At 42.5% G+C, this 24,484-nt stretch overlaps 2 protein-coding genes across 7 annotated transcripts in view; one reads left to right on the top strand and one right to left on the bottom strand.

Annotated features, from left to right (window-relative positions):
- LOC137250136 (G-protein coupled receptor moody) overlaps positions 1-8,289 on the bottom strand; it is a 173,595-nt gene extending 165,306 nt beyond the window's left edge. Inside the window, exon 1 of one of the 3 annotated variants that reach the window (XM_067782467.1) lies at positions 8,163-8,289. Coding sequence is in view for 1 of the 3 variants with exons in the window: in XM_067782464.1 (XP_067638565.1) it covers positions 8,163-8,205 (43 nt within the window). In the remaining 2 variants the exon portion in view is untranslated. Of the gene's footprint in view, positions 1-6,699; positions 7,088-8,162 lie in introns of those variants that run through there. The other 2 variants (XM_067782464.1, XM_067782465.1) reach the window with 2 other exon arrangements.
- A 1,038-nt stretch (positions 8,290-9,327) lies between these two features.
- Positions 9,328-24,484, top strand: part of moody (G-protein coupled receptor moody) — a 133,502-nt gene continuing 118,345 nt past the window's right edge. For 3 of the 4 annotated variants that reach the window (XM_067782450.1, XM_067782457.1, XM_067782456.1), the window contains exon 1: positions 9,328-9,465. In XM_067782450.1, the coding sequence (XP_067638551.1) occupies positions 9,343-9,465 (123 nt within the window). In that variant the 5' untranslated portion in view covers positions 9,328-9,342. Of the gene's footprint in view, positions 9,466-17,755; positions 17,775-24,484 lie in introns of those variants that run through there. The other variant, XM_067782455.1, reaches the window with a different exon arrangement.

Consider the following 24,484-nt stretch of genomic DNA (forward strand, 5'->3'; position numbering starts at 1 on the left):
GGCGGCCATAATTTCGACATTGTCACCAACCAAATCAAATCATCGATGAATTTATTTACAACATACACGAAAGAAATGTGGACCATATTGGACATCCAAGCCTGGGTTTGACGTTCGATCAGGATCTACATTTTGGGGACTATGAATCCGCAACAAAATAATGAGAAATCTTGCCGGCAGAACTTGGAGTAAACATAAAGAGACGTTATTTACCACGTACAAAAAGCAATTGGCCGGCCGCTTGCATGCTACAAGTCCCAAAATGGTCGCCGACCCTAAGGGTTACTCACTGGAAGAAAATACAGACCTATCAAAACACCGCTCTTAGAACTGCTACGGGTTGTCTTCTTATGTCCCCATAACACAATTTACGCCGTGAGGCAAGAGTAATCCTGATAAGAATGAGAAATGAATTGTTGAATGAACAGTTTCTGATGAATACCTAGAAACCCAAGCATCCCAACAGGCATCTGATTGAAGAAGCCCCGACCCCGGGAACTCAAGAAGTCATCCCGCAAGCATTATGAGGAAATACGGCGCCTAAGAACTCCGTCGTATAAAGAAAAAAAGAATAAAGAGGTCCTCAGAGATAAACAGTAAAACCCGTGCGATCTCTATACCGGGAATTGCCCGTCGAACCCCGTACTTAAAGTCAAACATCCTTAATTCGCAGTAGAGGAAAGCAATATTTCCAAGGTGACGCGCGACACTCTAGCTCGACCCCGTTCTGGATACTGTAAAATTTTAAACTCTAACCTATTCAGAATCAACCCCGACATACATAATGTATGTCCTGCTTGTAACGCGTTTCCACTTGACACCAACCGTCTTTTCAATTGCAATGTGGAATCAAAACCTCTAACACCCCGTTTTCTCTGGACCACCCCTGTTGAAACTGTAAGTTTCTTTGGACTGCCGTTCAGTGATGCCAGATAAACTCTGTGAAATTACCCAAAGAAATTTAAAAAAATTCCCTGATTTCTGACATCTTAAATAAAAAAATCGTATGAAACTCCCAGAGGGTTTAAAGGGCTTACTTCTTTTTTTAGACGTTGTGACAGCGCCCAGCCTTCCATGAAACCGGATAATTCGTCCTTTTTTTGCGAAGTTGTTGATGGGCAGCGATTTGTCAAGCGTCCAGATCTAAATCTGCTCATCTATAGCATTGTTTTTTATATACATAGCAAGGGGAATCCCTGCTATAAAATGTGTTTATATAAAGTAAAATAATGTAATGCGAAAAATTTTGCGCCGAGCTTCTCTCCCAAATTTCGTTGTGCTCCTCTTAGTTTTTCCTACAAAGTGGCGGGACTGGACCTACATGTTTTATGCCGACTCCGAAAGGTATATTCAAGGCAGATGAGTTTTCACTGAGAATATTTTCATTGCAAAATTGCATTCGGAGCGCCAGGGGTAACCCCGCTTAGAAAAAACTTTCGAACAATTGAAAAAACTTGTGAACCCAGGCGTAGCACGTTACCACGACACCACAGCGGCCAAATGTGTTTGAGTGAGAGTTAAAACGATGCACTGCACGCCCTGCAAAGTGTTGTATGGATCGTCCGACATAGATTCCAACCAGCCACTTTACACTTCCTCCTCCTGAAATTTCTTTTGAAACGCTTTTTCTTTGCAGGAAACACAAGAATGTGATGAAATAGTTATTCCAAATTATGTCTTCTGAAAAAAATCATATTTTTTGTACACAATAAGCGTCACAATACGCGCAAGAAAGTCGCAAGATTTGTAGGGTACTAAAGAAATGTACGCTGCTGTGAATTGTGCAAAATCCGAATGACAGGCCAATCAAAAGAAATAATGACAATTGCTTCTTAAGCTTCCAGAGATACAAACGTATTATCTAGTGAAATTGTGTCAGACTGCAGTACAAATGCAAATGAACCAATCATATTACAGTAAGAGTGCTGTTTAGTTTTAGTTGTATTATGAACCAGGCCCGTATTACGTGTTACGATCAGTGACTGAAAGCCGTTTTCACTCAAGTCATAACTATGCAACTGTCAAGCTTTTTCTAAAAATTATAATACCTTATGGATCTAACGAGCACTATTTGTCGCTAGTTCAAATATGCTATTAATCGGATCCCCCATTTCAGAGCTTTTTTTATATGGACGACAAAAATTTCCCTCTTTTCCTTTTTATTAAATTTTATAGTGAAATATCACTCAAAAATGGCAATTTCCCACAACCTGGCGTCCCGGATATTGATGAGAATTTGTGAGTAATCCCACATATTGGATGGGACGAAGCACTGCTACAGCAACAATATCTACTTCCATATTCTTTTTTTGTTTTTTTTTTTGGTGAAGCTTTATTGATGAATATAAAATATGATAATTTTTCCTACTGGGTACACTTGGTGAAATGGTCACAACTTCATTTTTAGTATCCGTTAAGGATCGTAGCCCAATTTTAGCTCTGGGGAAATATCCATATCGCTCAATTTTTTTCGAATTTCAAATCAGAAAATCAATTTTTTATTAGTTTTATCTAAAAAGATTGTTTTAAGGATTTGATTTTGTTAATAAAACCGCATTTCATTATTTTTATACTCAGTTGAGCAGAGCTCACAGAATATATTAACTTTGATTGGATAACGGTTGGTTGTACAGGTATAAAGCAATCGAGATAGATATAGACTCCCATATATCCAAATCATCAGTATCGAAAAAAAATTTGATTGAGCCATGTCCGTCCGTCCACCCGTTAACACGATAACTTGAGTAAATTTTGAGGTCTCTTGATGAAATTTGGTATGTAGGTTCCTGGGAACTCATCTCAGATTGCTATTTAAAATTAACGATATCGGACTATAACCACGCCCACTTTTTCGATATCGAAAATTTCGAAAAATGGAAAAAGTGCGATAATTCATTACCAAAGACGGATAAAGCGATGGAACTTGGTAGGTGAGTTAAACTTATGACGCAGAATAGAAAATTAGTAAAATCTTGGACAATGGGTGTGGCACCGCCCACTTTTAAAAGAAGGTAATTAGAAGTTTTGCAAGCTGTAATTTGGCAGTCGTTGAAGATATCATAATGAAATTTGGCAGGAACGTTACTCCTATTACTATATGTATGCCTAATAAAAATTAACAAAATCGGAGAACGACCACGACCACTTAAAAAAAAATTTTTTTTTAAGTCAAATTTAAAAAAAAAGTTAATATCTTTACAGAATATAAGTAAATTATGTCAACATTCAACTCCAGTAATGATATGGTGCAACAAAATACAAAAATAAAAGAAAATTTCAAAATGGGCGTGGCTCCGTCCTTTTTCATTTAATTTGTCTAGGATAGTTTTAATGCCATAAGTCGAACAAAAATTTACAAATCCTTGTGAAATTTGATAGGGGCTTAGATTCTAGGACAACAACTGTATTCTGTGAAAAAGGCGAAATCGGTTGAAGCCACGCCCAGTTTTTATACACAGTCAACCGTCTGTCCTTCCGTTCGGCCGTTAACACGATAACTTGAGCAAAAATCGACATATCTTTACTAAACTCAGTTCACGTACTTATCTGAACTCATTTTGTATTGGTATAAAAAATGCCCGAAATCCGACTATGACCTCTTTTTCGATATCGAAAATTGCGAAAAATGAAAAAAATACCATAGGTCTATACCAAATACGAAAACAGGGATGAAACATGGTAATTGGATTGGTTTATTGACGCAAAATATAACTTTGGAAAAAAACTTTGTAAAATGGGTGTGACACCATATTTATTAGAAGAAAATTAAAAAGTTCTGCAGGGCGAAATCAAAAGCCCTTGGAATCTTGGCAGGAATACTGTTCGTGGTATTACATATATAAATAAATTAGCGGTACCCGACAGATGGTGGTCTGGGTCACCCTGGTCCACATTTTGGTCATTATCTCGAAAACGCCTTCACATATACAACTACCACAACTCCCTTTTAAAACCGTCATTAATACCTTTAATTTGATACCCATATCGTACAAACACATTCTAGAGTTACCCAGGTCCACCTTTATGGCGATATCTCGAACCCCACTCCCTTTTAAAATACTCATTAACACCTTTCATTTGATGCCCATATTGTACAAACAAATTCTAGCGTCACCTCTGGTCCACCTTTACGGCGATATCCCGAAAAGGCGTCCACCTATAGAACTATGGCCCACGCCCTTTTAAAATACTCATTAACACATTTCATTTGATACCCATATCGTACAAACACATTCTAGAGTCACTCCAGGTCCACCTTTATGGCGATAACTCGAAAAGGCGTCCACCTATAGAACTATGCCCCACTCCCTCTTAAAATACTCTTTAACACCTTCCATTTGATACACATGTCATACAAACACATTCCAGGGTTACCCTAGGTTCATTTTCCTACAAAGTGTTCCGAGAAGGTTAGTTTTCTATCTAGCCTCACCCCAAGGTATTTCGTGGAGCTGCGTGTTTGTACTTGTTGTTCTCCAACCATCATATACGTAATGGTGGGAATTCGTCTCTTCGTGAGGATTACGATCTCAGTTTTCGCTGTCGCGAGCTGAAGTCCATGGTCGCTCATCCATCTATTTACACTGCGCATTACTTGGTTTAATTTAAGCTGCGCCAGCTCGCAGTTCCGTGCTGTAATTACGGCAGCCACGTCGTCTGCGAAAGCGACAAGAAAAGCACTCTCTGGCATGTGCAAACGAAGGAGGCTGTTATACGAAGCATTCCAGAGGTCGGGACCTAACACCGATCCCTGGGCTGCTCCGTCTGTTATCCTCAGCTTTCTCCGACCTTGGTTTGTTTCGTACGTGAGCCAGCGATCTTTTAGGTAGTCCCCTAATATGGCTAGTAGATAAGGAGGTACCTTGAAAGAGTGTTTCAGCGCATCGAGCATATCGTCCCACCTGACGGAATTGAAGGCATTTTTCACGTCCAGCGTGACCAGTAAGACAACCGGCCTAACTTGGTGGCACGCGGTTTCGGCTTTCCTTACCGCATTTATAACCTCGGCTATGGCATCTATTGTGGAGTGACCTTTCCGGAACCCATGCTGCCGATGGGACAGACCACCTCCATCGTCAATGGTAGCTATCAGCCGTTGTTTAAGGAGGCTTTCCATCATTTTCCCGGCCGTTTCGAGCATGCATAATGGTCGAAAAGACGACGGGGAGTTCGGGTCTCCCTTGCCTTTCGGGATTAGCACGAGGTGCGCTGTCTTCCACCTTGTAGGAAAGATCCTGGCTTCCAGGCATTTGTTATACATGTGCAACAGCAACTCAGGACTGCTCTTAGCAGCCAGTCTTATTGCTTCAGCTGGTATCCCATCCGGTTCTGGCGCTTTACCGGGCTTCATTCTGTGTAGGGCCGCTTTTAGCTCACCTTCACTGAACGGCTGCACGTCGTGGCCTTCGTGGGTGACGTGGTCACCCTCTCTGCTTCTGCGAGTGAGGAACAGAGCATCTACTATACTTCGCATCTTTTCCTCATCCATCGTTTGGTTCGGTGGGCGGAATTTCCCCATTACTATTTTATACCCTTGTCCCCAAGGATCACGATCAACTTCTTTGCAAAGCTTTTTCCAGCTATCAAGTTTGCTTTGCTTTATGGCGGCACAGAGAACCTTTTTTGCTCTTTTGTATGCCTCCGCATGCTCTAGCGCGTCAGGCCTGCTGCGTGCGCGGGTTGCCAGCCTTCGCTTTCTGTTGCATACCCTGCGTAGTTCGGCGATTTCGCTACTCCACCAGTGCACTTGTTTTTTACCTCTCCTAGGCCCTTTTCGTGGCATTGAGGTCTTGCATGCGTTGTTCAGGCAACGCATGGTGGGTTCTACCGTAGCGTTCGCCGCTTCGGCACTGTCGACTATCTGTCGTGCGCTCGCTTGTACAACAGCGGAGAACTTTGCAGCGTCAACCTTAGAGGCGTCCCATTTTGTTTTCATACGGGGCGGTCTCTCTGTCCGACTTTGCCCTGAGTCATTAAGATGGAAGGTGATGTAGTTATGGTCACTACCCGTGAGATCCTCCATCACCCTCTATCCAGCCGCCTTTGACAGCAGGTTTTCCGATACTAATGTAATATCAGGGATAGAGTGTCCAAAGCCTGGTCGCCGATATGTCGGGGTCGTGCAGGTATTCAGAATGACCAATCCGAGTCGGGCAGCCATTTCTAGCACTAGCCTTCCTCTGGAGTTAGTCTGGGGCATTCCCCACTCAACAGCCCTAGCATTGAAATCTCCAGCGACGACCACGTTACCGGTTTCCTCACGCAAATCGTCTTCGAGTAGTTCTAGCTTATCTTTAAACCCTTGAATTTCATACAAACACATTCCAGGGTTACCCTAGGTTCATTTTCCTACATAGTGATTTTCCCTTATTTTGTCTCCATAGCTCTCAGCTGAGTATGTAATGTTCGGTTACACCCGAACTTAGCCTTCCTTACTTGTTTAATAACGCCTTGAACCATTGAAGACTGTGCTTATATTTCGGCCCATGCTTCTTCTTTTCCACAAAATAATTAGAATCTTGATGCAAGTAAAAATTACGAGAAACTTTTATTTATTTTAAAACACTCTAATACACAGATTTCTTATGTATATCTCGTATAAGAATACATAAACGCATACCTGAGTATAAAAAATTTCACTGAGTTCATAAATCACTTGGAAACAATAGTATTTGAATCAAGCAAAATGCATATACTCACAGAGCTCAATAGAGTTTTCAATATCCAATATGTAAATATGTATAAAGGTATGTAATATATACAAAGGTATGTAATAACTTTGTACATATGTATAGGTACATATGTTCGTATGTATAGCTAATTTAAAGCAATTATTCTTTGTACTATCAAAATTTTAGTTCGTTTTCTGATATTTTGCCTTATTAATTTTATTTTAATTGTTTCCGTTTATTCGCTTCAATATTTCAATAATTTTGACTAAATGTCCGACAATGTCTCGTGCACAACAGATTAATACTAAATTCGTGTACAAAAACTCCCCGAAATACAAACTTTTCGTTTAAGTATTTCAACGTTATTTGTTTACATTTACTATTTTTTCCACTATTAACAATCTAGAAAAAAAGAAGGAAATCGTGTTGTTTGGCTATTTTTCTATTCTGCATATTGTTTTTATAAAGATGGGTGCCTATGTATGTGTATACACACACATACAAACTAAAATTACGTACAGTGCCGAACAAAATTATTGGCACAGGGACTTTTCTTAGAGTTTGCGCCAAGTTTTGTAATTGTTTGGTAAATTTAGAAGTCTGTGAAATTAGCAAAAAATCTACAAATTTACATAAATATGTTCACGATTTTAATAAAAATTTTTAGATTTGGTTTGAGTATTCAGAGCCCGTATCGTGTTATATGATCCAACTTTACTCAAACCATAAATATGAATCTGTCAAACTATTCGTAAAAAACTATAAGACATTGTGGATCTGATAAGCACACATAGTCACTGAATAATAAAAAAAAAGTAATTATTATTAACCGGTAAGTAAAATTTGAACACACCATTCAGCTTACAAACAAGTGACAGAAAATTATTTTTCGTTGATTTTGGCTTTAAATTGTAATACTAAAACTAACACTAAAATTTCGTATGAAAACCATCACTTCGACCTTTGGTTGCCGAAAACTAGCAACTTCGTTTTGCAGTTGACGGAAACTAGCAACTTATCTTTATTTTCCTACTTATTTACAGGATCTACGGTTGTAAAGAAACTCTAAGTAATGAAAATTTATTGCAACAGCTGAAATTGGAAACGCTATTAAAATTAGTTAGCAGTCTTCCTCACTTCACTCTACCAACTCAATAGGAAAGGAGCGTAAATGTTCCTATAATCACCAAGCAGTATAAGCGAAAAAGCGCTGACTGCTGGCCTGAAGTAGCACCGGAACCGCACTTTAGTTCCCGCCTATCATGGCTTTTTATACAAGGAAAGGAAGTGGAGCCAGCCATGTTTGGACCCAATCCCGGAGAGCCAATAATCTGGAACTACGTGACACTCAATGATAGCATATTGGAGTTCCAACAAAAACTTGACGATAACGCGGAAACGACACGAGAAATTGAAGGAGCGGTAATTATAGTAACTGACTATAACTCAAGAACTATTAGGTGGGCAACGCTTAATTTAGGTTGAACTTACGTGAAAACCTCACATATACAGAATGATTCCATAGCGTTACCATTAATTTAAAGCAATTATTCTTTGTACTATCTATCAAAATTTTAGTTCGTTTTCTGATATTTTGCCTTATTAATTTTATTTTAATTGTTTCCGTTTATTCACTTCAATATTTCAATAATTTTCACTAAATGTCCGACAATTTGTCGTGCACAACAGACTAATACTAAATTCGTGTACAAAAACTTCCCGAAATACAAACTTTTCGTTTAAGTATTTCAACGTTATTTGTTTACATTTACTATTTTTTTCCACTGTTAACAATCTAGAAAAAAAGAAGGAAATCGTGTTGTTTGGCTATTTTTCTATTCTGCAGATTGTTTTTATAAAGATGGGTGCCTATGTATGTGTATACACACACATACAAACTAAAATTACGTACAGTGCCGAACAAAATTATTGGCATAGGGACTTTTCTTAGAGTTTGCGCCAAGTTTTGGTTACCAATTGTTTGGTAAATTTAGAAGTCTGCAAAATTAGCAAAAAATCTACAAATTTACATAAATATGTTCACGATTTTAATAAAAGTTTTTAGTTTTGGTTTGAGTATTCAGAGCCCGTATCGTGTTATATGATCCAACTTTACTCAAACCATAAATATGAATCTGTCAAACTATTCGTAAAAAACTATGAGACATTGTGGGTCTGATAAGCACACATAGTCACTGAATAATAAAAAAAAGTAATTATTATTAACCGGTAAGTAAAATTTGAACACACCATTCAGCTTACAAACAAGTGACATAAAATTATTTTTCGTTGATTTTGGCTTTAAATTGTAATACTAAAACTAACACTAAAATTTCGTATGAAAACCATCACTTCGACCTTTGGTTGCCGAAAACTAGCAACTTCGTTTTGTAGTTGACGGAAACTAGCAACTCATTTTTGTTTTCCTACTTATTTACAGGATCTACGGTTGTAAAGAAACTCTAAGTAATGAAAATTTATTGCAACAGCTGAAATTGGAAACGCTATTAAAATTAGTTAGCAGTCTTCCTCACTTCACTCTACCAACTCAATAGGAAAGGAGCGTAAATGTTCCTATATTCACCAAGTAGTATAAACGATAGCACCGGAACCGCACTTTAGTTCCCTCCTATCATGGCTTTTTATACTAGGAAAGGAAGTGGAGTCGGCCATGTTTGGGGCCAATCCCGGCGCGCCAATAATCTGGAACTACGTGACACTCAATGATAGCATATTGGAGTTCCAACAAAAGCTTGACGATAACGCGGAAACGACACGAGAAATTGAAGGAGCGGTAATTATAGTAACTGACTATAACTCAAGAACTATTAGGTGGGCAACGCTTAATTTAGGTTGAACTTACGTGAGAACCTCACATATACAGAATGATTTCATATCCTTACCAGAAGTTTGTTTGAGAACCAAACTGCACAACCCACTCAAACACCTGGACCTATGCCTTTTAGGGCCTATGCCACTTGCTGCTTCTAGATCTAATAGCTGTATCACTCTTAATAGCTGAAATCTTAACCAGTCAAGACACGAGCACAAAACGGCTTCGACCTTTTTCTCCGCCAACCTTTTTCTACGCCAACAATTATTACAATGGTATCAATTTGAAACCATGTGACGCCAGAAGGCAGTTCTTCTTAATGATAAGAGTAACCTTGTTAGTCTTAGGTTGTAAGAACTACACATTATTACTATTATTATTTTTTTTTATTATTATTATTATTATTATTTTTTTTTTTTGTGTTACGTGGAAGGAGGAAATGCTTTATGCACTAACCGGGTTGTTAAGCCTCGGTGCTACTCTCTGTAGCAGCGAGCCTCTCCGAGTGTAGGACTCCCTTTCTTTTTCTTCATGGTCTACCCACTAAAACCTAACCTCCCACGGCCCGCGCATTTTCCGCACCTAGGACCGCGTTTAGCATAACTTCGGGCACGGAAGCGCGCTACGGAGCTCTTTGGCTACTCTCACGTTATTGGGCTAAGCAACCATCTTGCCGTTTAGCGAGGAGAATATTCCTTGCATATCTGCTGACCATGTCCCATCTGTCATTTCCGCAGGTCATTTTATGGATGACACTGTCCGGGGATAGGTCGCCTAGTGTTACTTCCACTCTTCTTCGTTGCTGTGCGAAGTGATCGCATTCGAAAAAGGTGTGGCGTACGTCGTCTATGAGCCCACAGTATAAGCAATTCGGATTTTCAACCTTGCCCATCCTGTGGAGGTATTCCCGGAAGTAGCCGTGGCCACTTAAAAACTGTGTCAGGTAGAAGTCGACCTCTCCATGTGGCCGTTCTAACCATGGCTCCAGCTCGGGAATCAGTTCCCTGGTCCACTTGCCTGCAGTGCTGCAGCTCCATTGCTGTTGCCAGCGTCGGATAGAATATTTTCGCGCCTGCGCGGCAGCAACATCTCTACGTACTTCTCCTCGGAGGTGGTAAATTGATTTCCTCTCCTCAGCTAGAAGATGTATCGGTATGGTTCCTGCAATAACAAGAACTGCGTCTGCGGATACCGTGCGGTAAGCTGAGGCAATTCGTAGCGCCCCTCTGCGTTGGACAGAAGTAATAGCTGCTCGATACTTTCGGAATTTCATTGCATCCGCCCAAATTTCTGCACCGTACAAGAGTATAGAATCCGAAGCGGAAGCAAGCAGCTTTCTTATACATGGCCTTGGCCCGGCTGTGTTTGCCATTAATCGACTTAAGTATCCTATGGTCCGTGCAGTTTTCTCACAGGCTCCTTGAAAGTGTTCCGAGAAGGTTAGTTTTCTATCTAGCCTCACCCCAAGGTATTTCGTGGAGCTGCGTGTTTGTACTTGTTGTTCTCCAACCATCATATACGTAATGGTGGGAATTCGTCTCTTCTTGAGGAATACGATCTCAGTTTTCGCTGTCGCGAGCTGAAGTCCATGGTCGCTCATCCATCTATTTACACTGCGCATTACTTGGTTTAATTTAAGCTGCGCCAGCTCGCAGTTCCGTGCTGTAATTACGGCAGCCACGTCGTCTGCGAAAGCGACAAGAAAAGCACTCTCTGGCATGTGCAAACGAAGGAGGCTGTTATACGAAGCATTCCAGAGGTCGGGACCTAACACCGATCCCTGGGCTGCTCCGTCTGTTATCCTCAGCTTTCTCCGACCTTGGTTTGTTTCGTACGTGAGCCAGCGATCTTTTAGGTAGTCCCCTAATATGGCTAGTAGATAAGGAGGTACCTTGAAAGAGTGTTTCAGCGCATCGAGCATATCGTCCCACCTGACGGAATTGAAGGCATTTTTCACGTCCAGCGTGACCAGTAAGACAACCGGCCTAACTTGGTGGCACGCGGTTTCGGCTTTCCTTACCGCATTTATAACCTCGGCTATGGCATCTATTGTGGAGTGACCTTTCCGGAACCCATGCTGCCGATGGGACAGACCACCTCCATCGTCAATGGTAGCTATCAGCCGTTGTTTAAGGAGGCTTTCCATCATTTTCCCGGCCGTTTCGAGCATGCATAATGGTCGAAAAGACGACGGGGAGTTCGGGTCTCCCTTGCCTTTCGGGATTAGCACGAGGTGCGCTGTCTTCCACCTTGTAGGAAAGATCCTGGCTTCCAGGCATTTGTTATACATGTGCAACAGCAACTCAGGACTGCTCTTAGCAGCCAGTCTTATTGCTTCAGCTGGTATCCCATCCGGTTCTGGCGCTTTACCGGGCTTCATTCTGTGTAGGGCCGCTTTTAGCTCACCTTCACTGAACGGCTGCACGTCGTGGCCTTCGTGGGTGACGTGGTCACCCTCTCTGCTTCTGCGAGTGAGGAACAGACCATCTACTATACTTTGCATCTTTTCCTCATCCATCGTTTGGTTCGGTGGGCGGAATTTCCCCATTACTATTTTATACCCTTGTCCCCAAGGATCACGATCAACTTCTTTGCAAAGCTTTTTCCAGCTATCAAGTTTGCTTTGCTTTATGGCGGCACAGAGAACCTTTTTTGCTCTTTTGTATGCCTCCGCATGCTCTAGCGCGTCAGGCCTGCTGCGTGCGCGGGTTGCCAGCCTTCGCTTTCTGTGGCATACCCTGCGTAGTTCGGCGATTTCGCTACTCCACCAGTGCACTTGTTTTTTACCTCTCCTAGGCCCTTTTCGTGGCATTGAGGTCTTGCATGCGTTGTTCAGGCAACGCATGGTGGGTTCTACCGTAGCGTTCGCCGCTTCGGCACTGTCGACTATCTGTCGTGCGCTCGCTTGTACAACAGCGGAGAACTTTGCAGCGTCAACCTTAGAGGCGTCCCATTTTGTTTTCATACGGGGCGGTCTCTCTGTCCGACTTTGCCCTGAGTCATTAAGATGGAAGGTGATGTAGTTATGGTCACTACCCGTGAGATCCTCCATCACCCTCTATCCAGCCGCCTTTGACAGCAGGTTTTCCGATACTAATGTAATATCAGGGATAGAGTGTCCAAAGCCTGGTCGCCGATATGTCGGGGTCGTGCAGGTATTCAGAATGACCAATCCGAGTCGGGCAGCCATTTCTAGCACTAGCCTTCCTCTGGAGTTAGTCTGGGGCATTCCCCACTCAACAGCCCTAGCATTGAAATCTCCAGCGACGACCACGTTACCGGTTTCCTCACGCAAATCGTCTTCGAGTAGTTCTAGCTTATCTTTAAACCCTTGAATTGGATCGTTTGGGGACAGATAGCAGCTCACTAGTGTGGTGTGCGCCACTGTTACGCGTACGTAGCCGTTTCCGACAACACGGCTTCGTACGTGGGCGCCAGCGTTTAGGATCCAGATCGCAGCAGCACCTGTTGAGTCTACGTGCCAGTCACTCCTGACTCTATAAGGTTCGCTGATGATGGCATAGCTGGCTCTGCTTTCAAGAACCAATTGGTTCAGCAGACTATCGGCTAACCTGCTTCGGTTCAGGTTGCCTTGGATGAACCTGGTCACTTGCGCGCCTGTTTGGCCTTTGCGGCAGCGAGTGCCTCCCTGAAGGTGCTGCATGCTCTAGACCCGGGAAGGTGGTCTACCTTCTCTGACTGGCATAAAAAGCACTTTGGAGTTTCCGTGCAGGCCGAGGCCTGGTGGCCACTCTGTCCGCACTTCCAGCAAGCACTGCTTCTATCACGGCCTTTGCAGTCTGCTTTTTGGTGTCCGTAGCCTAGACACCTGAAGCATCGCTGCACGTCTACCCTCTGTCTAAGCCTGCATTGCAGCCATTCGATACAGATCTTCCCCTTGGCTAGTAAAACGACGCCAACAGCTTCGTCCACTTCAATGGCTGCCATCTTCTGTTCACGCTGGTTTGCCGAGAAAATAGACACACGGACCTGCCCCGTCATTTCCCCGCCAGCAGCTTTCCTAACAGCCTAGGCAACTTCTTCGGCGGTTGCCAGACAGTCCATGCCCAGCACCTCTATCCGCATTCGCCGTGTAAGCTGCTTGGTTTCGCCCGCTTCTCCAACAGCGCTTCCTATCGCTTGGATGAACGCTGATTTATCGCCGCAACGTGCAGTTTCGATAAGTACACTCCCGGATTTGGTTTTTCGGACGGAGCGTATGAAGGTCCCTGTATCTTCAGGCCGAAGCTCGCCCCGGATGGCTCCTACGACTTCGGCGTAGTTCTTTCCCTGGGCTGGTCTAACTACGAAAGTTGCGGCCATAGGATACTTAAGTCGATTAATGACAAACACAGGCGGGCCAAGGCCATGTATAAGAAAGCTGCTTGCTTCCGCTTCGGATTCTATACTCTTGTACGGTGCAGAAATTTGGGCGGATGCAATGAAATTCCGAAAGTATCGAGCAGCTATTACTTCTGTCCAACGCAGAGGGGTGCTACGAATTGCCTCAGCTTACCGCACGGTATCCGCAGACGCAGTTCTTGTTATTGCGGGAACCATACCGATACATCTTCTCGCTGAGGAGAGGAAATCAATTTACCACCTCCGAGGAGAAGTACGTAGAGATGTTGCTGCCGCGCAGGCGCGAAAGGATTCTATCCGACGCTGGCAACAGCAATGGAGCTGCAGCACTGCAGGCAAGTGGACCAGGGAACTGATTCCCGAGCTGGAGCCATGGTTAGAACGGCCACATGGAGAGGTCGACTTCTACCTGACACAGTTTTTAAGTGGCCACGGCTACTTCCGGGAATACCTCCACAGGATGGGCAAGGTTGAAAATCCGAATTGCTTATACTGTGGGCTCATAGACGACGTACGCCACACCTTTTTCGAATGCGATCACTTCCCACAGCAACGAAGAAGAGTGGAAGTAACACTAGGCGACCTATCCCCGGGCAGTGTCATCCATAAAATGACCTGCGGAAATGACAGATGGGACATGGTCAGCAGATATGCCAGGAATATTATCCTCGCTAAACGGCAAGATGGTTGCTTAGCCCAATAACGTGAGAGTAGCCAAAGAGCTCACGTAGCGCGCTTCCGTGCCCGAAGTTATGCTAAACGCGGTCCCAGGTGCGGAAAATGCGCGGGCCGTGGGAGGTTAGGTTTTAGTGGGTAGACCATGAAGAAAAAGAAAGGGAGTCCTACACTCGGAGAGGCTCGCTGCTACAGAGAGTAGCACCGAGGCTTAACAACCCGGTTAGTCCATAAAGCATTTCCTCCTTCCACGTAACAAAAAAAAAAAAAAAAATTATTATTATTAAAAGGCCTGGGAGCACTGCGACCTTTTCGTAGATCTACTGTGCATAACCTTTCATCCTAATTCTGTATATTGGATTTTGATTTTGTTTCTGACTTGTTTACTGTGGGCTGGTTGGTGCGGTAGTCTGCAACTTCAGTGGGTTGGGGTGAAACCAACTCGAAATGGCTGATAGGCTAATGCTTCTTCCCGCTTTGCATCCGGTCTGGCTCTGAACGCATTAATCATAAGGTCATGCGTCAACCCTCGCGTGGCCTCCCTGATTAGCAGAGATAAACACGAGACCGTCGTAGGGCTACTACACAATCGCCTCCGGATAGCGGCCTTGAGGGCGGACTTTTTAGAATGAACACGACCAACAAAAACAGAAAGGAGGAGGATAGGAATGACGGCGAGTGTCGTCAGGGTACGAAAGACGTGACAGGGGATGACCGAGGGGCGAAATCGATCCCTAGCCAACCAAGGCAAGGCGCGGATAGCACTCCATGGTAGTATAAAAGGTGGAAAATGAATTGTCGGTTTTATGAAGTGTAAGTGCGAATGAGCGAATGCCTCTTCATTCAAATATTGTTAGCTTATTTATAATAAATTATTCTAAACATATTCTTACATACATATTTAATTTAAGCATACATACCTATATACAACTCTACACAAATATGTACCTACACACTTGTGTTGAGCTGTGACGTCTGTGGGAAAAGCAATGTCAGCAAATTTGCCTGAAAGCAAATTTGGTTTAGTCGTGCGTTGTACACAAACCTGTACTAAATCGTGTGAATTGCTCTGTCAGCAACAATTAGCAAATGCCACTTTTGTGTTGATTAAAATTTAGACTCTTTTTGTTACAGGGTAGCATATTAACTGGTTTACTCATTTGGCATTGAAATTGTTGGCTGTTGACACTACAGTAGCCGGGAAAGCTCTCGGCGGAGCAAAAGGACTGATCAGACGGATCAGCGCAGCCGTATTCGATCAAACCCCGTAGCTATAGGTAGTTCGCGTAGCGGAGGGTGGTCGAAACCGACACCCAATGCTGACCCATCTGGGGCAGATACTGGAAAAGGGAGAGGTCCGGGGAATACTACGGCCCAGCCAAGCCCCAGAAAGTGGGCCCTGTCGCGAGGAGCGTTCCCAGCGGGAGTCCTGGAGTCGAAGCCTGCCAGGAAAGATCGACGCCGCGAAGGAAAGCTCTGGGTGATCGGCGCCTGGCCGTGAAGATCCTGGAGCGCTACGGCGGAAGAGATGCGGCTCAGATTTCTGAGAAGCCTTTGATGTTTCAATGAGCGGGGGAAGACGCCTTCTTGGATACAGACGTTGAAGAGATCCGTAAATACTCCATTCGGCCCTGGAGACTTACTTACCGCAATTCTTTCTGTTGCATTCAGTACCTGCTGCACTGTTATTTCTGGGATTTCCATACCTTCGAGGTGCTCACTTTGATAGGTCCACTAGATAATCTTGTGTTGGAAAAGGAGTTTCTACGATACTTCTCATTAGTATCGGACATGTAGGCTGCTCTGATTTCCGTCCTTTAATTTTCCCTATCACCGTTCTGTAAGCCAATCCCCAAGGATCACAATCGTCAACATCCATCAGTTCCTTGAAGCACGCTCTCTTACTCTTGTTTAAAGCATTTTTAAGCGACGCTCTTTGGGCTTTGTAGGTATTGTGTAGCTCATCATATCGTGTTGACGAGCGTGCCCTTCGTCGTGCCTTGTGGCATTTTCTACGCTCCTCGCTATTTGCTCGTTCCACCAATATACCGCAGTCCGATTTAATTTTGCGCGACTATTGGGTATGGCAGCATCACACGTCATGCTTAATGACTTACACTGAAAGAAAAAGCCTCGTAAAACCAACCGAAATACGGGTCAATTCAACCGAAATTTCTGTTAATTTGTATCCATCGCAACAAGATGTTGAATCAACTGCGCACAAATCGTTGATTCGTAATTGACCGTTTTAGTAGTCAAATGAACAAAAAAAGTTCTTGCGACAGCTTTGTACGAAAGTATCTTTCAAGGTGGGTGTTCCCCACGTTGAGCAGCGCTACAAAATATCGTAGAATTTTGTTTTGTTCGTCTCGCTCTGGAACCTAAAAGAAAGAAAATTATTAAATTATTTTCAGAATGGCAAAATCAAAACAAATTCTACTTACCCAAACGCAGATAACTTCACGCAGTTTGTTAAAATGTCAAAAAAAACAAAATGACAAAAAAGAGCTTTCGATCCAAGGGGGTGTTACCATATTGAAAGGTTGGGTTTGGAGAGTTCGATGGGAGAAGGGTGACAGATGGATCACGCTATGTGCGCTTATGTGATTGGTCGGAAGGAATATAATAAGAAACGTTAGGTGAAACGTTCGGCTATGACAAAAAAAATCTATAAAAGAGGAGACAAGAGAAATAGCGGGAGATTGGAATTAAGATTCAGCTTGGGACGGACGTGTATTTTGACGAAAGACCGAATGGCGTGTGGCTAAGAAATAGCCAAAAGTGCGCGCGCCAATTATATAGTAAGAACCAAAAATCATTTTTTTTTTTTTGCAAGTTCCGAAGAAATATTGCTCAAGCAAAATAATTAAAAATATGCTCGAACACCAAAAATACGCGTAACAAAGAAACGCGATCACGTTAAACGGCCACCAAATAAAAAAAAATATATATATATAACTTAATTACCAATAATCAACTCGTCGGAGGAGCAACAACCAATAAGGAGGCGAGCGTAAGGGAAGTGGAATACCCTGAATCACACGGTAAGAGTCTGGCTTTATTAGCAAAGGAGCTGCAACAAACAAGTGAGGAGGCGAGCGTAAGGGAAGTGGAATACCTTGAAGACTGAACATATACGGTAACAAAATACATTTCAAAGGTTTGCTGGCGAGCACAAACAAAAGTATTTGGCATAAGCGAGTCTGCACACACACACCCTAAAAATCGGATACGTAAGTTCGTCTAGTGTCGATGATATACCAGTTTTGTTTTGCGTCCACGAGAACGGGGTATACCTGTACCGCCTATAATAGCTCACCGTATTAGGAGTTTCCAATTTACCACAGCCTAGTCGAACACTATAGTCCCTACAATCACGGCTATCACACTCCGGATGTGTAAAGGAAAAATTATAAGGGTCGCATTGGGAATAGTTGGCAGTCAGGCGCTGATATAGACCGATTTATTTGAAATTTTAAACGTTTTGATTCCATGTAATTTAGCATTAGTGGTGTCAATTTTTAGTTAATTTTGAGATTGTGAAAATTTTGTATTATTGCACAGTGGTGTAACTCCTCCAAAATTTGTTAGTAGCGAGGCTTAGTAAAGACAGGTGAGCTGAAAAATACATATATATATTATCAGCTTATAGAAACTGTAGGCCTTCTTAAGAGAGCTCTTTTAGGTAGGGAGTCAGATTCTTTTCGGGCGAATTGCCTCAGAAAAACCCCGTTATTTACCCTTTTGGCGGTGGTACATCGCAATTGAAATCGTTTTAAAGATATATATGTTTGTATGAAAGTAACCCCAAACTTATGTTTCTAAATAAACTTTACTATTATTTTATAATGTAAAAATCTGAAATGCACAGGTTTAGCTAAGTTTTTAATACCGGGGAGGGGAAGATGATCAAAGGGACGTAGGTATTCGGATGGTTGGAGCAGAAGCTGAAGGGAACTGCATGTAAGTATAACCGGAAAAGGAGCGGTTCAAGGAAGGAAGGGCATCCTGCGGAAGAAACTCATGCCAACAACCGTTAAGAACGACCCAGAATAAGAAGTCATGGAGGATGCGATCCCTTCACTGGCTAGGTGGCTTGGAGAGGTGATCATCACAAGATCTAATTGCACCACGTGGTGTGATGGTAGCGTGCTCCGCCTACCACACCGTATGGCCTGGGTTCGCACCCCGGGCAAAGCAACATCAATTTTAGAAATAAGGTTTTTCAATTAGAAGAAAATTTTTCTAAGCGGGGTCGCCCCTCGGCAGTGTTTGGCAAGCGCTCCGAGTGTATTTCTGCCATGAAAAGCTCTCAGTGAAAACTCATCTGCCTTGCAGATGCCGTTCGGAGTCGGCATAAAAACATGGGTACGGCCAATTTGTAGGGAAAATCAAGAGGAGCACGACGCAAATTGGAAGAGAAGCTCGGCCTTAGATCTCTTCGGAGGTTATCGCGCCTTACATTTATTTTTTTATTTTTTTTAATTGCACCAGTACAGCAGAGTAACCATATCACCTGACGGCTACAATAACCCATCGATGGCATAGCACGATATTTTTTTAAGTCAGCTATATGCATCGCCGTAAACCCAACAAACTATGTGCTTTTGAATAATTTTTGTTAAGTAGTTTCTGTTTTAGAATTCGAAGACTTAATTTTTGAAATTTAATTAAGTAGCTCCGATCGTGAGGATCAATCATGACGGATAGAAAATATTCTTTGTTTGAACTGCGAAGCATGAAACATGATCTATAAAACCCCAAACCTTTTTATTTTTGAAGACAAAGTTGCATGAGTTTTCTCACTGGAGCGATAGGCTGTGCTCCGATCATTTGTTTTACCTGGTCCCAACTCAAGTCATCTGAACACCCCCCCCCCCCCCCCCCCCCCCCCAACATCACGATATCGTAAAGAAATTTTTGTGTGGAATCCGAAATCTTTAATTTTCTTTTTGAAAATCCTACATCAAGGAGTTACCTGTAGTATATTACAACATTCATCGATCTATCTGATAGGATTAAAACCAATGGCAACAATAACAACCCCAATAGGGAGTCGCATGGGAAACCAAACCAAAATGTTGCTAGTGCCACATCGGAAAACACGACAAAGATCACGGGTAAGATGCCCAAACAAACGAATGGAGCCCAAATCACACAGTCGGTACTAGTACAGCCACCTACACTGAACTTCCCACACCCACCACCTAACAATAACAACAACCCTAATTGGAATGCAAGGCTTGATCAGGTTAATTCATGGCAACTACGAAATGAAGTTATGCCAATATTAAAGGAGATGGTAGCTGAAACACAGCAGACCCTGTTGGGAGAGATGCGCGAAGGGTTATAAGAAATTAGGACTGCAATACAGTATTTAGCTATGGAACAGGGAGCTTCAGGACCCGAGTATGGGGCGCGAGATAGAAATAACAAAAAACGAAAGCATGATTCGAGTACAGATTCTATAGAAGCTAGGGCTAACGAAAGAGGTAAGCTCGTAGGTAATATTAACCGAAACATCGTTACTAACAACCCAATGCCAACGGCTCAAGCTACCTCCTATATTTTAGCATATCACGAGCCGCCGGCTACTCGACACAACCCAACTGCTAGTTTTCAGAGACCCTCTGCTGGGATAGGGAATTCACACCCAGAAATTGCAAGGCCTTATAATAATAATATTAGATCGGACTTAAATATTGAAAAGTGGGGGATAAACTTCCAAGGTCATCGCGACTCCATGCCAATCGAGGACTTTTTATTCCGGTTGGAGTATTTACAGGGTCAGTACCGTTGTTCGTGGGTTTCCATCAATTGCTAAGTGGCGAAGCGCGTGAATGGTACTGGTTATATATCCGTACCAATGGCAATGTCGATTGGCCGACTTTGCAATTTTCATTTCGTCGCCAATTTGAATCTCATCGCACCGATTTTAAATTTTAAGAGAGTTAACCGAAAGAAAACAACGACCGGGCGAAACTATAGATGAATATTTTCACGTAGTGGGTACATTGCGCTCCCGTCTTAGGAACCCCATTCCGGAGTACGAAATAATCCGCTTGGTAAAAGGAAATCTGCGTGAGTCGGTAGCTAAAATAGTATACCCTATCATAACACACTCATTAGAGCAAATGAGGCTGGAATGCAATGAGGTTGAACGGTGCTTTCCGCGACGAGAGCGCACAATGTGTAGTAGCTTTGCGACAAAGGGCCATCATGTGAACGAAGTGGCCGCGATCGACGATGATGAAGTATTGCCTCCCGGTGACGAGGGTCAAGTCACCGTGGAGGAAATACATCAACGAAGAGGCAAACAAAAAAGAGTTATATGTTGGAACTGTGGAGCTGAAGGACATTTCTTCACCGATTGTATGTCGCTTCAACGAAAAATATTTTGTTTCAAGTGCGATAAACCCGACATTATAACGCCAAGGTGCCCTATTTGCAAACCAGCGGGAAACGCAAGGAGGGACGCGATTATTTCGGGGGAATCGCGCTCAACCTATACCCCGCACGAGTAGACGTAGGAACAAACACCCCAGTTGCCGGTGAAACTACCTTAGAAATTGATGAACCTGAAAATATAGAGAATATTAATAATTGTTACACAGTAATGAGCAATAAACATAATAAAGTTACGAAAGAGAAGAGTCCAACGTATGGCGAACGCTTGAGGAGGTACCTAGAAGCTCGACGGCGTATCTTCGCTGAAAGTGCACTTATGGAACGTCGAACTATATCTCGGAAAGTGCAAAAACCTCGGGATAGATTTCTGAAACGCAACAGGTCACAGGTTCTGTGAAGAATGTGGGCCGGTCGGATCCGCGAGTTTTCGCTGAAGTCGAAATAAATGATGTTCCAAAACGTGGTTTATTACATACGGACGCATCAGTGAGCATTCTCGGACGAGGTTCCCGTGAGTTCCTAGAAGAAAAGAATATTAAAACCGAGCGTTATGTATCGATTGTGCGAACAGCAAGTGGCCGCGCATACAATGTGTTGGGCAAAGTTTCATTGCCCGTAAAATTTAGAGATTTGAAGCAAAATATAACTTTCTTTATCTGTCCTTATTTAGAGCAGGAGGTGTATCTAGGGGTGGACTTCTGGCGCGCATTCCAATTAGCGCCCGAAATCATATCCGTGAGTGAGATTGACCTAGTCAAATTGGAAAAGACATGGTCTCGGATGTCGGACCTGTCTGCTGAGCAACGACAACGTCTGGATGAAGTTACGAGCAAATTCAGAACCTTCGAGCAGCACGGGCTAGGACGAACTCATCTGGAAAAGCACTCGATAAAATTAGTGGAAAATACAGTTCATATTAAAGACCGGCATTATCCATTATCACCAGCCATGCAAAACATTGTATACGATGAAATCGACAAGATGTTCGCATTAGGCGTTATTGAAGGGAGTGAAAGCCCATGGAGCAATCGCATAACAGTAGTCCGTAAACCTGGTAAAAATCGTTTTTGCTTAGATTCCAGGAAGCTCAACTCTGTGACCGTCAAGGACGCCTATCCACTGCAGAACATTGAAGGTATACTTAGCAGGATTGATGACACATATTTTATCAGCAGCGTTGATTTGAAACGCGCGTTTTGGGAAATCGAGCTGGAAGAGAATAGCAAACAATGAGAACATAATTAACAAACAGCTTAAAGTGTATTCAAAATGCTTCTGGTATCAGGACTAAATCGTACATTTTGAGAGCATTTAGTTGCCAATTGGAGTACGATATTTTTGTCATTGTTGAATCCTGGCTTACTTCGGATATCTTCGACGCTGAGTCCTTCGATCCCAAGCTATTCGCCGTTTTTAGTAAGTACAGGGATTGTACTAAAACTAGGCGTTCAAGAGGGGGTGGCGTACTAATCGCTGTTCAACGCAAGTATAATCCCTCCCTTATTATGTTAGATAATTCTGATACCATCCTTGACCAGATCTGCGTCAATGTCCGTGGTTCTCCACAGTCTGGATCTCTATATCTGGTTGCATCATACCTACCGCCGAACAGCTTGGGAGAAATTTACAAAGCTCATGTTAACAATATATCGTCCCTATTTTTAAATAAATTAGGAGATAATCACTTATGTGTTTTAGGGGATTTTAACCTTTGTGATATTTCTTCGTCTCATAGTTACTCTGCATCAGGCCTATTACCTAATAATATTACTAAGTCTTTTGAGTCATACGTTATAGATAATATCTTAAGTCTAAATTTGCATCAAATCAATAGTTTCAAAAACAGGCTCGATAGATTATTAGATCTAATTTTTATTAGTAATGACATAAATTCTAATCTTTCTGAGTGCCATGCGCCATTCGCTCCGACGGATATGCACCATTCTGCTCTAATTCTTAAACTCGAATTTTATGAGTTTGGTGCTCGCTCTTTAATTGATGATTTTTCATTTAACTCGATCAGGATCTAGATGAAATAGACTGGGCCAATTTGCTTTCCATCTCTGATGTTGGTCATTGCTTTGAAATATTTAAGTCGAAAGTTTAAAAGAACCAAAAACCCGTTATTTTTTAACAAATATAAACATTATGTGAAGGATTTCAACTGTCTATAGAAGTTTCTTTACAGAAACTACATTACAAGCTTCGAGACGAATATAAAGTCTAACCCGAAAGCATTCTGGAACTACGTTAAGTCGAAGAAATCTCGCTTCTCGGTGCCTGCCACCGTCTTCTACAATGACAGACCTGCTAACACTCCCCACAATGTGGCTAACGAGTTTGCTGAATTTTTTAGTTCTAATTTTGCTAATCATGATGCTAGTCCCTCGTCTGACTTCTCGTCTGAAATTTCTTCGACCCTAAATTTTGGTTCAATGTCAATTTCATTTGAAGATATCTTCAGTGGTATCTCGAAACTGAGCAACTCTACTAAAGCTGACATTGATGGTCTCTCGGCTGCCTTGCTAAAAGGATGCACTTCCCTAGTTGTCCCGTTAGAGATCATGTTCAATTTGTCACTTAGCTTTGGTGAGTTTATTGATGCTTGGAAATTCGCCTCGATAACTCCTATTTATAAATCTGGCAGTAAGACTGATGTCTGCAATTACAGGCCAATTTCAAAGCTTTCCACCGTTTCTAAGCTATTTGAGTGCGTTGTCAAGGAAAAGATTTATTTTTCAGTGAAGCACTTGATCTGTCCGAGACAGCATGGGTTTCTGGTAGCTCTACCGTTTCCAATCTTGTGGAGTTCAGTGAATATTGTATCTCTGCCTTTTCATCTGGTCTTCAGGTCGACTGTATTTACACCGACTTTTCCAAAGCTTTTGATAAGGTATCGCATGATGTTCTAATTCACAAACTGTACTACCTTGGCTTTCATTCAACCTTTTTGGAGTGGCTAAAATCATATCTAAGTAATAGATGGTGTGCCGTCTCTATTGATGGGGTATTATCAGATCCCTTTTTGGCGAAATCGGGCGTCTCGCAGGGTAGTATTTTGGGACCATTACTTTTTGTCTTATTCATCAATGACATTAGCTCATGCTTCTCTTATGCTAGATTTCTGTTGTACGCCGATGATCTCAAAGTTTACTCTGTTGTAAATTCCGCAAACGATATGATTAATCTTCAAGCTGATATTGATAAACTTTACTCCTGGTGCATTAGATCTCATCTTTCATTAAATATAAATAAATGCTTCCACGTAACCTACTCAAAATCTCGTTCAAATCTCAACAGATCGTTTAGTATCGCTAACAGTACCTTGCAGACTGTTGAAAAAATCAAAGATCTTGGGGTTGTATTTGATACAAAATTTGATTTCATCATTGCCAAGGCCTATGCTATGCTAGGCTTCATTCGGCGTAATAGTTCGGAGTTTTCTGACCCGTATACTTTAAAAGTACTCTACTCCTCATTCGTGCTACCATCATTTGGAGACCTTTCCAATAATTCTCAATCAACAGGTTTGAGC

The sequence above is a fragment of the Eurosta solidaginis genome, chromosome 4, assembly GCF_040869045.1.
Source record: "Eurosta solidaginis isolate ZX-2024a chromosome 4, ASM4086904v1, whole genome shotgun sequence".
In the NCBI taxonomy this organism is placed as follows: Eukaryota; Metazoa; Arthropoda; class Insecta; order Diptera; family Tephritidae; genus Eurosta; species Eurosta solidaginis.